At 38.4% G+C, this 14,854-nt stretch overlaps 1 protein-coding gene across 1 annotated transcript in view; it reads right to left on the reverse strand.

Annotated features, from left to right (window-relative positions):
* Positions 1–14,854, reverse strand: part of FAF2 (Fas associated factor family member 2) — a 68,852-nt gene that overhangs the window by 18,934 nt on the left and 35,064 nt on the right. Inside the window, exon 2 of the mRNA XM_032336957.1 lies at positions 12,052–12,120. Coding sequence (XP_032192848.1) covers positions 12,052–12,120 — 69 coding nt within the window. The remainder of the gene's footprint in view (positions 1–12,051; positions 12,121–14,854) is intronic.

A 14,854-nucleotide genomic window follows, 5' to 3' on the forward strand; every position in this document is an offset into this window, starting at 1 on the left:
GCTCAGCAGGGAGCCTGCTTCCCTTCCTCTCTCTGCCTGCCTCTCTGCCTACTTGTGATCTCTGTCTGTCAAATAAATAAATAAAATCTTAAAAAAAAAAAAAAAAGGAAGAAGAAGTGAAGGTGGTCTTTTACAAACTTGTGTGTGCTAACCATGATAGTTGGCTTTAAACTTTGTGAGGTGGCTAACATCATCAGGTAGTTCTCTAAGTTTTCATATTTTTGAGTATTATGGCATAACGATGTGGAAAGAGCAGTCTTCAACAAATGATGCTGGGACAACTTACTGACATGCAAAAGAATGAACCTGAACTCCTAAATCACATTATATGCAAAAATTTACTCAAAATACATCAAAGACCTAAAGAGCTGAAATCATACAACTTGTAAAAGAAAAATTAAAATCTTCATGACCTGTATTAGGCAACTGTTCCTTAGATATGACACTAAAAGCACAAACAACAAAAAGAAAAAAATTAGATAAAATGGACTTTTCACCAAAACTGAAAACTTCTGTGCATCAAAGGGACACTACCAACAGAATCAAAAGACAACCCACAGACTCAAAGAAAAGATTTACATATATCTTTAAGAGTGTGGTATCGGGCACCTGGGTGGCTCAGTGGGTTAAGCTGCTGCCTTCGGCTCAGGTCATGATCTTAGGGTCCTGGGATCGAGTCCCACATCGGGCTCTCTGCTCAGCAGGGAGCCTGCTTCCTCTTCTCTCTCTGCCTGCCTCTCTGCCTACTTGTGATCTCTCTCTGTCAAATAAATAAATAAAATCTTTAAAAAAAAAAAAAAAGAGTGTGGTATCAAGAAAACATTAAAAACTTATGTTTTGGGCACCTGGGTGGCTCAGTGGGTTAAAGCTTCTGCCTTCGGCTCAGGTCATGGTCCCAGGGTCCAGAGAGCCCCACATCGGGCTCTCTGCTCGGCGGAGAGCCTGCTTCCTCCTCTCTCTGCCTGCCTCTCTGCCTACTTGTGATCTCTGTCTGTCAAATAAATAAAATCTTTAAAAAAAAAAAAAAAAAAACTTACGTTTTTAGAACTCATCATCAAAAACATAATAACCCAATTTAAAAGTGGACAAAAGACTTAAATAGACATTTCTCCACTGATATATAAATAACCAACAAGCACAAAAAATGTTCTATATAATTAGCCATCAGAAAAACGCAAATCAACATCACAAGAAAATATTTCACATCCACAAAAAGACTATAATATAAAAGATTAACAAATGTTAGTAAGGATGTGGAGAAATCAGAACCTTCATACACTACTGCTGGGAATGTAAAATAGTGTAGCCTCTTTGGAAACAGTCTGGCAGTTCTTCAAAAGGTTAAACACAGAGTTGCCACAAGACTCAGCAACTCCACTCCTAGATATACATCCAAGAGAAATGAAATCATCTCCACAAAAATTTGTATACTACTGTTCACTGCAACATTACTGATAATGGAAAAAGTGGAAACACCCAAGCATTTATCAACTGTGGTATATTCATACAAGGGAATGTGATTTGACAATAAAAAGGAATGAAGTATTGATACATATTATGACATACATAAATCTTGAAAACAACATGCTAAGTGAAGTAAGCCAGACATAAATGGACAAATACTGTCTGATGCCACTTATAGGAGTTATTTAGAATAGCCAAATTTTATAGAGACAAAAAATGCAATTATGGTTACCAGAGGCAGGGGAAGAAGATAATGGAAAATAATTGTTCAAATTTAATTGGTACAGAGTTTCAGTGTGGGACTATGAAAAACTTCTGAAGATGGACAGTATTACCACTATCACAACAATGTAATTGTACTTAATGCAACAAAATTGTAAACTTAAAAATGGTTAAAATGGTAAGCTTTTATGTTATGTTTATTTTACCACAACACAAAAAAAGGAATGCAGTGCTGATACATGCGAACATGGATGAACCTTGAAAATATCAAGTGAAAGAAGCCAGTCACAAAAGACCATATACAATTCCACTCATATGGAAGTCCAGAAAAGGAAAATCTATAAACAGAAAGTAGGTTAGTAGTTGCTTAGGAACAGGGAGGGATAGAAGTAGGTGGCTAAAGGGTATGGGGTTTTTGGTGTGTGTGGGGGTCAGGGTCTCAATATTCTAAAACATTTTTGGCAAATGTTTTAAAACTGATGGTGGTAATGGCTGCACAACTTTGTGAATATACTAAAATCTGCTGAATTTCACATTTTAAATGGGTGAACCGTTTGGTATGTGAATTACATATCAATAATAAAGCTGTCATTTAAAACCCACAACTGAAAGCAATTACTGTCAATGATAAATTAGAGCTTCTAGGCAAAAATTAGAATTTTAGAAAACTTGTATTTGCCACTGTAAACTTGGTGATTTCCTAATGCCTTTTAAAAGCTTTTCTGATGAGTATGGTGGTGCTATTAACACATGAAATTATAGGGGCGCCTGGGTGGCTCAGTGGGTTAAAGCCTCTGCCTTGAGCTAGGTCATGATCTCAGGGTCCTGGAATCGACCCCACATCGGGCTCTCTGCTCAGCAGGGAGCCTGCTTCCTCCTCTCTCTTTGCCTGCTTGTGATCTCTGTCAAATAACTAAATAAAATCTTAAAAAAAAAAAAAACACATGAAATTATATAGTAAAATGCAACAACATCTGGAAGATCTGAACTAATTCAGTGAACACTATTTCTCCAAATAACCAATGTTTGAAGTTATGAAATCATGCAATGGTCAAAGATTCTTATTAAGTGCAATGTCAATCTTTATAAAGTGCAACGTCAATCACTTTTCAGTGGGACCTTCATGTCAAGGGAAGCACAAAGATCAGGATGGTGAAGGAGAGACCAGAGCAGTCTTAACACAGAGTCAAGTTAGACACGAAGTCAACTGCCATGCTGGGAGAATACTCAAGCAGTCCTACAGAGCATTTCACATGGCAGGGAACTGAAAACCTCCTACCAACCACTGGCACTACCTTGTTAGATGTGCTTGGGTTTCTTCTTTAAACTGGAGTTCATGGTTTGGCTTTTTACAGATGACAATTACCAGAGAAGTAAGGGGAGAGAAAGCAGGTGGCAGACACCAGATAGCTTATCTATCTGATAGCCGGTGCTGCTGCCAATTCCACTTCTGACTCATGAAAGCCTTTAAGGAACAGTTCATTCTTGGGAAACAGGTATGGGGGAAGTTCAACACTGGAAAGAAGGACTAGAGGTATATAACTTAAGATGATTGGATCCAGCATCCTGAAGCCACCTACCCCAAATATCCTCTCGAGACATAGGCAAGATCAAGGCACGAAGCAAGAGGGGCGTAGCCAGTGGGCTTCAAGGATGATGGGAGGTAATGAACTGAAGAAAAGCAGAACTTAAAAGTTTCGTAACAAGAAAAAAGAATCTGTAACTATGTATGCTGACAGACACTAACCAGACTTATTGTAGTAATCATTTTGTAATATATACAATACCAAGTCATTATGTTGTATACCTGAAATGAATATAATGTTATGTATCAATTACACCTCAATAAAAAATATTCTTAAAGTAAAACAAATAAAAATTAAGGCCAGACCTCAAAAAAAAAAAAAAAAAAAAAAAAAAAAAAGAACTGAAGAAAAGTGATGCCACTCAGAAAACTGTATGTCAAACTACTACTTTAAAAAGGACATTCAGGGTGCCTGGGTGGCTCAGTGGGTTAAGCCACTGCCTTCGGCTCAGGTCATGATCTCAGGGTCCTGGGATCGAGTAACGCATCCGGCTCTGCTCAGCAGGGAGCCTGCTTCCCTCTCTCTGCCTGCCTCTCTGCCTACTTGTGATCTCTGTCTGTCAAATAAATAAATAAAATCTTAAAAAAAATAAATATAAATAAATAAAAATAAAAAGGACATTTATGGGGCACCTGGGTGGCTCAGTCAGCTGAGCATCCAACTGTTGATTTCAATTGGGTTCATGATCTCAGGGTTGTGGGATCAAGCTCCAAGAGAGGTCGACGCTCAGTGTGGAGTCTTCTTGAACCTCCCCCTCTGCTCCTTACCCTAGCTTACATATGCACTCTCGCTCTAAAATAAATAAACCTTAAAAAAAAAAAATCATTCATCGGGGCGCCTGGGTGGCTCAGTGGGTTGAAGCCTCTGTCTTCAACTCAGGTCATGATCCCAGGGTCCTGGGATCGAGCCCCGCATCGGGTTCTCTGCTCAGCGGGAAGCCTGCTTCCCTTTCTCTCTCTCTGCCTGCCTCTCTGTCTACTTGTGATCTCTGACAAATAAATAAATAAAAATCTTTAAAAAAAAAAAAATCATTCGTAAGAACTAAACAACAACAACAAGTGCAAGAAAGATCAATAGATTTCAATGTAAAAGAGTGAAAAGTTCCTTCATATGGTTTCAAATTCCGTATCACAGCTAACTTTAAGAAACTGCCATGTATCAGAGAACAACCATGGTTATATGGAAAGGTTATTGAAGTATTTTTCTCATTTTCAACTATAATTGGGTGAAACTGGATTTTCTTCACATACTTCAACTAAAGTGATGTATCAAAACAGATTAAAGGTAACGCAGATGAAAATCCAGATTTTTTTCTCTATTAAGCTAGACATTTAAGAGATTTGCAAAAATTTATGTTAACATGTAATGGGTTTATTTTTAAGATGAGCTAAAAATTTTTTTGGTTTTAATTTGTAATACGGTAATAGATATCAATTGATAAAAGCCAGTATAAACAAGCTCTAGGGAGGTTCTCAAATTCTTAAGTGTAAACAGTGGCATGAAAAAGTTCAAGAACCTCTGGATTATTTGGGGGAAATATATACATAAATTTTTAGACAGGCATAAAAATATCTGGAAACAAATTTAAAAATGTTAATATTATTTTATTAGGGGTTTAGGATTAAGAGACTGTAATAAAAATGTGATCTGATTGGGATTTTTTTCATATTTCATCTTAGGCTTTAAACTTTTTAAAGCCAGGATTATTTTAACGTATTTCATGTGTTATTTTTATGAGTTACTAAAATAGATTAAGGTGAAAAAAACTGTAAAGATGGCATAATCCCACTAGTGTAGCAAGAAAATTATACTTCAATCTACAGTCATATAAATAAATATAAAAAGTCCAAAAGGATATACACTAAAACTTAATACCAGTAGTGGAATTAAGGGAGAGGATTTTCTTCTTTATGCTTTTCGGAATTCTTTATCTGTGTGGGTATGCACATGTACACAGGTATTTTGCAACAAGCTTTTAATATTATAATAAGTCATTTCCTATTAAAGGATGGTCAACATTATGCCAGGTAATTAAAAAATCAATAAAGAAAAGCAGGCGCAACAATATTAATGTACCAAGGTAGAATTTAAAGCAAAAAGTATCATCTGATAATAAGAGATATTACAAGAAAGCTCTAACAGGCACTTGTCTTTCTGTGTCAAATATTCAAACTGTGTAAAATTAGAAAGTGTCTCCCTAAGAATAAAGCATAGTATTTTTTTTTAAGATTTTATTATTTATTGGACACAGAGAGAGAGATCCCAAGTAGGAGAGAGGCAGGCAGAGAGAGAGGAGGAAGCAGGCTCCTCACTGAGCAGAGAGCCGGATGCGGGCCTCGACCCCGGACCCTGAGACCATGCAGAGGCTTAACCCACTGAGCCACCCAGGAGCCCTAAAACATAAAATTTATTAATATAGTTTATCTGCACCATGGCCTGCCTTTCCACAGCATGTACTAAAGATTAGAATTTCTTTGACATATTTGTTATTAACACTGGAAAAATATATACATATATTATCAGTACACTAAGCCGAGTTACATATATATGAAGGTCTGGAAGAACATATACTAAAACATCAAACATGGTTATCTTAAGTGTGATTACCAAGAACTTTTACTTTATTTATTTATTTTTAAGATTTTATTAATTTGAGAGAGAGAAAGGACCAGAGGGGAGGAACAGAGGGAGAGGGAAAAGCAGACTCCCTGATGAGCAGGGAGCCTGGCATGGGGCTCAATCCCAGGACCCTGAGATCATAACCTGAGCTGAAAGCAGATGCTTAACCAACTGAGCCATCCAGGGCCCCTAAGCCCATAGTCTTAAAATTGCAACAGTTAAATTAGATGTCATTGGACACTGCCTAGTTTTTTAAAAAAAAAATCTTTTTTAGAGAGCGTGAACACATGACTGGGAGCAGGCAGAGGTAGAGTCTCAAGTAGGCTCCAGGCCCAGGGTGGGGCTCAATCCCACACCCCAAGATAATGACCTGAGCCGAAATCACAGCCTGATGCTCTACCAACTGAGCCACTCAGGCACCCCAAGAACTTTCACTTTAAACTTTATCAACTCTGTATCTTAAATTTGGGGTAGACATGTACTGTTTTTGTAATTAGAAAAAAAGACATCACCAGTGAGAAACAAATCCAATGTGGAGCTCAATCCCACAACCCCAAGATCATGACCTGAGCCAAAACTAAGAGCTGGATGCTAAACGGACGTACCACTCAGGTGCCTCAGGAAACAGCAGATTTTAATTATACAGTTAAATAAGCTTGATTGAATACAGACACCAAATCTTTATCCAACAAAAAACACATTCCTTGATAACCACCTAGTTGTCAACAGCGATTACTTCTTAAAAAAGAAGGAAAAGAAAGGAGGTGCGGGTGTTGGAGAGGAATGACATGCAAGCAACTTACATGGGGTGTGATTTTACCCATATGTGTTTATTTTACTAGTTTTTCATTTATATTTTTATATACACATTTTTTTTCTTTTCAAATTTTTATTTTAATTCCAGTTAGTTACTATACAGTGCAATATTAGTTTCAGGAATAGAATTCAGTGATTCAGCACTTACATGTAACACCCAATGCTCATCACAAATGCCCTCCCTTAATGCCCTTCACCCATCTAGATCATCCCCCACCCACCTCCCTCCAGCAACCCTCAGTTTGTTCTCAGCCATTGAGAGTCTCTTATGGATTGTTTCCCTCTCTCTAATTTTGCCGCTTCCACATGTTCATCCGTTTTTTTCCTTAAATTCCACATGTGAGTGAAATCATATGATATCTATCATTCTCTGACTTACTTTGCTTAACGTAATATATTCTAGTTTCATCCACATCATTGCTAATGGCAAGATTTCATTCCTTTTGTTGGCTGAGCAATATTCCACTGTGTGTGTGTGTGTGTGTGTGTGTGTGTGTGTGTGTGTGTGTGTACACACATACATCTTCTTTATCCATTCATCAGCTGATGGCCATTTGGGCTACTGTTGATAATTCTGCCATATATATACAATGCTGCTATAAACACTGGGGTGCATGTACTCCATGGAATCTGTTTTTTTTTTTTTAAGATTATTTATTTATTTATTTATTTATTTGACAGGCAGAGATTACAAGTAGGCAGAGAGGCAGGCAGAGAGGCAGGCAGAGAGAGAGAGAGGAGGAAGCAGGCTCCCCACCGAGCAGAGAGCCCGACGTGGGGCTCGATCCCAGGACCCTGGGATCATGACCCGAGCCGAAGGCAGAGGCTTCAACCCAATGAGCCACCCAGGCGCCCTGGAATCTGTATTTTTGTATCCTTCAGGTAAATACCTAATAGTGTAACTGCTAAATTGCAGGGTAGTTCTACTTTTAACTTTATGAGGACTCTCCATGATTTTCCACAGTGGCTGCACCACTTTGCATTCCCATCCAACAGTGCAACAGGGTTCCCCTTTCTCTGCATGCCCACCAACACCTGTTCTTTCTTGTTGTTCATTTTAGCCATTCTGACAGGTGTGATGTGGTATCTCATCGTGATTTTGACTTGATGAATGATGTTGAGCATCTTTTCATGTGTCTGTTAGCCATCTGGATGTCTTCTGTCCATTTCTTAAGTGGATTATTTGGTTTCTGAGTGCTAAGTTTGACAAATTCTTTATAGATTTTGGGTACTGACCCTTTATCAGATACACTGTTTGCAAATATCTTCTCCTGTTCCTTTTAGTTTTGTTGATCGTCTTATACATATTTGTTTAAAAAAAGTTTAAAACAAGGATTGCAAAATGCCTGGGTATCAGGAGCTGGATGGTAGGTACATGGCTTTTCACCTTATCTCTACATTTTTCTCTAAATTTAAAGTATTAAGTTAAAAATATATCTTGGTGCACCTGGGTGGCTCAGTTGGTTAAATGTCTGCCTTTGGCTCAGGTCAAGATCTCAGGGTCCTGGGATGGAGTCCCATGTTGGGCTCCCTGGTCAGCAGGGAGTCTGCTTCTCCCTCTCCCTCTGACCTTCCCCTTTCCCCTCTCCCTCTGCTCTTCCTCTGTCTCTAGCTTTCTATTCCCGAAATAAAGAAAATCTTTAAAAAAATTTTTTAAAAACTTAAAAATACATCTCATAATGTTAATGGAACATTATTAAGCCACAAGGACCTCAATACATGTCTATATGAAATAAAATGAAAGATTAATATGAAAAGGATAAACAAAAAACAAAAAAACAAGCTACTAAAAATTCCAAATATGTTCCTAAATAACTTCTGGGTCAAAGAAAAAAATCTAAACTTTAAAAGGCTATTTTCAGAAGAAAATTCATAGACTTAAATGCAAGAAAGAACATAAATAAACCAAGCTATAAAAATCAAATCAAGATGTTAAGTAAAAGAATATAAATATACAAAAGCATGTAGATTTTTTTTTCTTTTTAAAAAAGATTTTATTATTTGAGAGAGAGAGAGAGAGTGTGAATAGCTAGGGAGAGTGGCAGAGAGAGAGGGAGAAGAAGGCTCCCCACTGAGCAGGGAGCCAGATCTGGGGCTCAATCCAAGGACCCTGGAATCAGGATCTGAGCAGAAGGCAGATGCGTAACTGACTGAGCCACATAGGCACTCCAGATTTTTCTTAAATAAAAAAAACAAAAACAAAACAAACAAAACCAGAAAGAACTGATAAATACAAGAGCTTTTTATAAACCAAACAAATAATAAAATAAACCAATCTCCACCAAGTGTCCTTTTTTAAAAAGGAAAACAATAAAAACAATGAGGGCTTCCTGGGTGGCTCAGGTCTCTGACCTCTGACCTCTGCTCAGGTCACGATATTGGTGTCCTGGGATCAAGGCCAGCGCTGGGCTCCCTGCTCAGTGGGGAGTTTGCTTCACTCTCTCCTTTTGCCCACCTGTTTGTGCTCAAGAGCTCTCTCTTACTCTTTCTCAAATAAATAAATAAATAAATAAAATTTTAAAACAAACAAACAAACAAACAAAAAAAAAACAATGGGGTGACTCAGTCGGTTAACCATCTGCCTTCAGCTCAGGTCATGATCCCAGGGTCAAGTCCTGCATCAGGCTCCTTGCTCAGAGGGGAGTCTGCTTCTCCTTCTCCCTCTGTCTGCCACTCCCCCTGCTTGTGTGCGCACGCACACGTGCTCTCTCCCTCTCTGACAAAAAGAAAAAAAAAGAACCAACAATGAGAAGAGGGGCGAACAGGACAAAGAGAGAAAAAAGATATGCTACTTTGTATAGCCTACGCTAAAAAAAAAATTTGAAAATCTCTAAGAAAAAAGCATCTCCTAAGTAAGCTTTATGAAGGAAGATGTAGCAACCTCACACCAGTCAGAATGGCTAAAATTAACAAGTCAGGAAATGATAGATGTTGGCGAGAGAACATGCAGAGAAAGGGGAATCCTCTTATACTGTTGTGGGAATGCAAGCTGGTGCAGCTACTCTGGAAAATAGTATAGAGTTGAAAGTTGAAAATAGAGCTGCCCTTATGATCCTGTAACTGCACGACTGGGTATTTACCCCAAAGACACAAATGTAGTGATCTGAAGGGATACCTGCACCCCAATGTTTATAGCAACAATGTCCACAACAGCTGAACTACAAAAAGAGGCCAGATATCCATCGACAGATAAATGGATAAAGAAGTAGCATGTGTATGTGTGTGTGTGTATATATATAATTCATATATTTTATATATATATAATGGAATACTACTTAGCCATCAAAAAATAAAAAATCTTGCCTTTTGTAATGATGAGGATGGAAGTAGAGGGTATTATGCTAAGCAAAAGAAGTCAATCAGAGAAATATGATTTCACTCAAACGTGGAATTTACGAAACAAAACAGTGGATTATAGGGGAAGAGAGGGAAAAATAAAAAGACAAAATCAGAGAGGGAGACAAACCATAAGAGACTCAATCATAGGAAACAAACAGGATTGCTGGAAGGGAGGAAGGCAGGAGGATGGGTTAACTGCAGGATGGACATTAAGGAGGGCGCATGACATCATGAGCCCTGGTATTACATAAGGCTAATGAATCACTGACCTCTACCTCTGAAATCAATAATACTTTATGCGTTAATTAACTGAATTTAAATAAACTAAAAAAAAAAAAAAAAAGAAAGATGTAGCAAAGAAATTATGGATGGGGAAAACATGAAAAAATTAATAGAGAACTGACAGAAACAAATTTTGAAGTACTTTCTTTCAAATCTATGCTATGTACCATTCCTGATTCATCTTATCAAGACAGTCATCTTACAAAGTCAGCACATACTTGAAATAAAAATTTTAACAAGGAAATAGCACAAAATTATACAGAGCAACATCATTTCTTCAGCCTAAAATGCATTCTCTGCCCCAAATGTTCACATTCACCATCCCTTTTCATCATTCAGGTGTCAGCTCAAATATAGCCACCTCAGAAACACCTTACTTCACCACCCTATTTAAAAAAACTCAAGAGTTCCTGTGACATTTCCTATACTCATTCACAGCATTTATTACGAATTAAAATTATCTAGAATTAAGCTCCCTGAGAGTAGGATTTTAGTCTTGTTCTTTGGTATAGTAACAGAGCCTAGAACTTCATTGCTTAAAAATGTGCTAAATAACTAAATATCATTTAGGAATATATTTTCATAAATCTAGCACACTATTCAAATAACATACTATAATTAAAACGTAGTAATCTCAACAGAGATCTTCTGAATAGACTAAGATTGGAAGATAGTAGGCAGATATTTATTGACAGCCTATGACATGCTATAATTTTTTTTAAAGATTTTATTTATTTGACAGAGAGACAGTGAGAGCAGGAACACAAGCGGGGGGAGTGGGAGAGGGAGAAGGAGGCTTCTAGCCGAGCAGGGAGCCTGATATGGGGCTCGATCCCAGGATCCTCGGATCATAACCTAAGCCAAAGGCAGACACTTAACGACTGTGCCACCCAGGCACCCCTCTAGAATGTTTCAGATGCCATTAGACGGCAGTCAGCAAAACCAAAAGCTCTCATGGAGCTTAATTTCTAGTGACTTAGGTCAAAACAACATCACACTCGATAACAAAACATTAGAGGCATTATAGTGAGGACAATGTTTACTATTACCATTATTAAGTGACACTGTTTATGAAGTTCTAGAAATTCAATGATCAAGTAGAAGAAACAGAAGATCTATATATGGAAAAAAAAAATCACTGAGTTGCAGATGACAGAGCTACCTAGAAAATCCAAAAGAATAAGCTATAAAATATGTAATAAGAAAGTTCATATTAAGGTATTTGGTTACAGGGCGCCTGGGTGGCTCAGTGGGTTAAGCTGCTGCCTTCGGCTCAGGTCATGATCTCAGGGTCCTGGGATCGAGTCCCGCATCGGGCTCTCTGCTTGGCAGGGAGCCTGCTTCCTCCTCTCTCTCTCTCTGCCTGCCTCTCTGCCTACTTGTGATCTCTCTCTGTCAAATAAATAAAAATTAAAAAAAAAAAAAAAAAAAAAGGTATTTGGTTACAAACCAAATATATAAAAATCGAGTTTTCCTCAAGAGTCACTGAAAAAATTGAGAGGGGAACTATACAGAGGGATCTCATCACCATCTTATAAAAGATTGTAACAGACTTTGATCATAATTTTTACCTTTCCCAACACATTTATTTTTAAAGACTAAAGAGTTGTAAATTAAAACAAAACTATGAGGAGAAAGGACTCCTGCTGTGAAAAAATACATGTCTTTGGTTCATTATCAAACCAGGAGAAAAGAAATAAGCTCAGAATGAATCTTACTATACCTCTATGTTCCAGTTATGCTGTTCCAAGGTATGGCGACATTGATCCATAGATTCTATGCCAGTCAGATCCTGAAAAGAAGGAAAAACCAAAAAGTTACTTAGGGAGAAACCAACAGTAAATATATATTTTTACCTTTTATACTTAATGCTGCTGGGAAACTACACTGAAAAGTATTGAAGACAGATGTTCAAGTATGGTAAAAATGTCACTATTCAGAATTTATCTAGGGGGCACTTGGGTGGCTCAGTGGGTTAAAGCCTCTGCCTTTGGTGTCATGATCCCAGGGTCCTGGCATTGAGCCCCACATAGGGCTCTCTGCTCAGCAGGGAGCCTGCTCCCCCCCACCCCCACCTGCCTGCCTCTCTGCCTACTTGTGATCTCTGTGTGTCAAATAAATAAATAAAAATCTTTTAAAAAAAATTTATCTAGTCTTTTATAGCAGGTATTACTTCCATAGGAAAATAAAAAAAGGAAAGTTTCTTACCCTTTAAAACTTCAGGGCTTTCAATTAAATGACTACTGATTAAAATCAGTTTCTCCTCTCAAACTGAAGTTTAAAAAATTAAAGATTCCTTCAACCACTGGGTCCAGCAAAATATTCTTTAATGTTCAACAACAGTTCTGTTTATAATACATAATAAAAAAATAACATAGGTTTCCTGCAAAATGTAATGCCTTCCAATAACTTACATCATTTTACCTACTGGCATATAACCTAGCTTAGAATATGAACTGTGTAAAACTGAATCTGTTATTCATAGGTTTCCCTATAATAAGTATTTTCCCTTCTCCTTGGACTGTTCTCCGATTTCACTTTGTTCCTTCTCTGGCTCCTCTTCTGCCACCCCTCTAAATGGCATTTCCCTAAAGATGCATCCCCGGTTTTCATCTCTCTATACCTACCCCATCCTGGCAATCTCATTTAAAGATTTTATTTTATTTTATCTTATTTTACTTTATGTTTGTTTATTTTACTTACTTACGGAGAGGTAACAGGGGAGTAAAAAGGGAGAGAGAATCTGAGCTGACCCCATGCTGAGCACAGAGCCCGACATGGGGCTCAATCTCATGACCCTGAAATCATGACCTAAACCCAAACCACAAGTCAGACACTTAACCAACTAAGCCACCCAGGTGTTCCACTGGCAATCTCATTTGATCCTTAGTCTTCAACCACCCTTTCTACTTAGATGACTCCTAATTTATTTATTTATTTTTTTTAAAAAAAGATTTTATTTATTTGACAGAGATCACAAGCAGGCAGAGAGGCAGGCAGAGAGAGAGGGGGAAGCAGGCTCCCTGCTGAGAAGAGAGCCCAATGTGGGGCTCAATCCCAGGACCCTGACCTGAGCTCAAGGCAGAGGCTTTAACCCACTGAGACACCCAGGTGCCCCAGATGACTCCTAATTTAATCGCTGGGCCTGCCATCTCTTCTGAAGTTCAGCAGCATACTTCCAATAGCCTATTCAACACATCCGCCAAGCTGTGGCATCAGTATCTCACATGCATCATTTAAAACCACTACATGATAGGGGCGCCGTGGCTCAGTGGGTTAAAGCCTCTGCCTTTGGCTCAGGTCATGATCCCAGGGTCCTGGGATCGAGCCCTGCATTGGGCTCTCTGCTCAGCAGGGAGCCTGCTTTCCTCTCTCTGCCTGCTTCTCTGCCTACTTATGATCTCTGTCTGTCAAATTAAAAATAAAAATAAAAAATAAAACCACTACATGTATTAATGTCATCACCCTCCAAAATATACTGGTGGGGTGCCTGGGTCAGTTAAGCATCTGCCTTCAGCTCAAGGTCATGATCCTGTCCTAAGATTGAGCCCCACATCAGGCTCCCTGCTCAGTGGGGAGTCTGCTTTTCTCTCTCCCTCTGCCCCTTCCCCTGCTCCTTCTCTCTCTCAATTTCTCTCTCAGATATATAAAACTTAAGAAAATATATATATATGTATGTGTATATATATATATATACACACACACACACACATATACACATACGCGCGCACACACACACACCCATACATTCACACAGGCAAAGATGATCTTGGGAACCTCAGCCTCATTTTTGAGTACTCTATGTCTTAACTCCACACTTCGTCAGCAATCAAGTTCTAACCATTTTCTGTATTATATCTATAACCACATTTCTATTCTCAGATCCAGCATCTTTAATCAAGCTCTTATAACCCTTCAACTGAATTGTCAAATCATCATTTTCTCTCTCCTTCTAACTCTGCCTGTGTGTGCACATGTACATGCATGTATGTGTATTACTCCTCTCCTCAAAACTTTTCAGTTGATTGCATAGTAAATTCCAAAACGCTAAGCCTGCCATTCAAGTGTTTGTATTACACGGCCCCAGCCTAGCTTTCTAGGTTATTTTCTATTTCCCTTTAGATGTGCCAATACTTAATAAATCTAACAGTTCATATGTTCTAATGACCAGAATTTCCAGCGGGCTAAATCCTAGACTTCCTCTGAGGTCTAATACAAAAGCCAAATCCATCTATCCATCCATCCTTTCACATAACAAATGTCTATTGCTATTATCTATTCTCTGTACTACTTACTATGCCCAAGAGATAGAGTCTCTATTCTTTTTTTTTTAGTAACTTTTTTTTTAAAGATTTTTATTTATTTATTTGACAGAGAGAGATCACAAGCAGGCAAAGAGGCAGGCAGAGAGAAATGAAGGGAAGCAGGCCCCCTGCTGAGCAGAGAGCCCGATGCGGGACTCGATCCCAGGACCCTGAGATCATGACCTGAGCCGAAGGCAGCGGCTCAACCCACTGAGTCACCCA

The sequence above is a fragment of the Mustela erminea genome, chromosome 3 (assembly GCF_009829155.1).
Source record: "Mustela erminea isolate mMusErm1 chromosome 3, mMusErm1.Pri, whole genome shotgun sequence".
NCBI classification, from domain to species: Eukaryota; Metazoa; Chordata; class Mammalia; order Carnivora; family Mustelidae; genus Mustela; species Mustela erminea.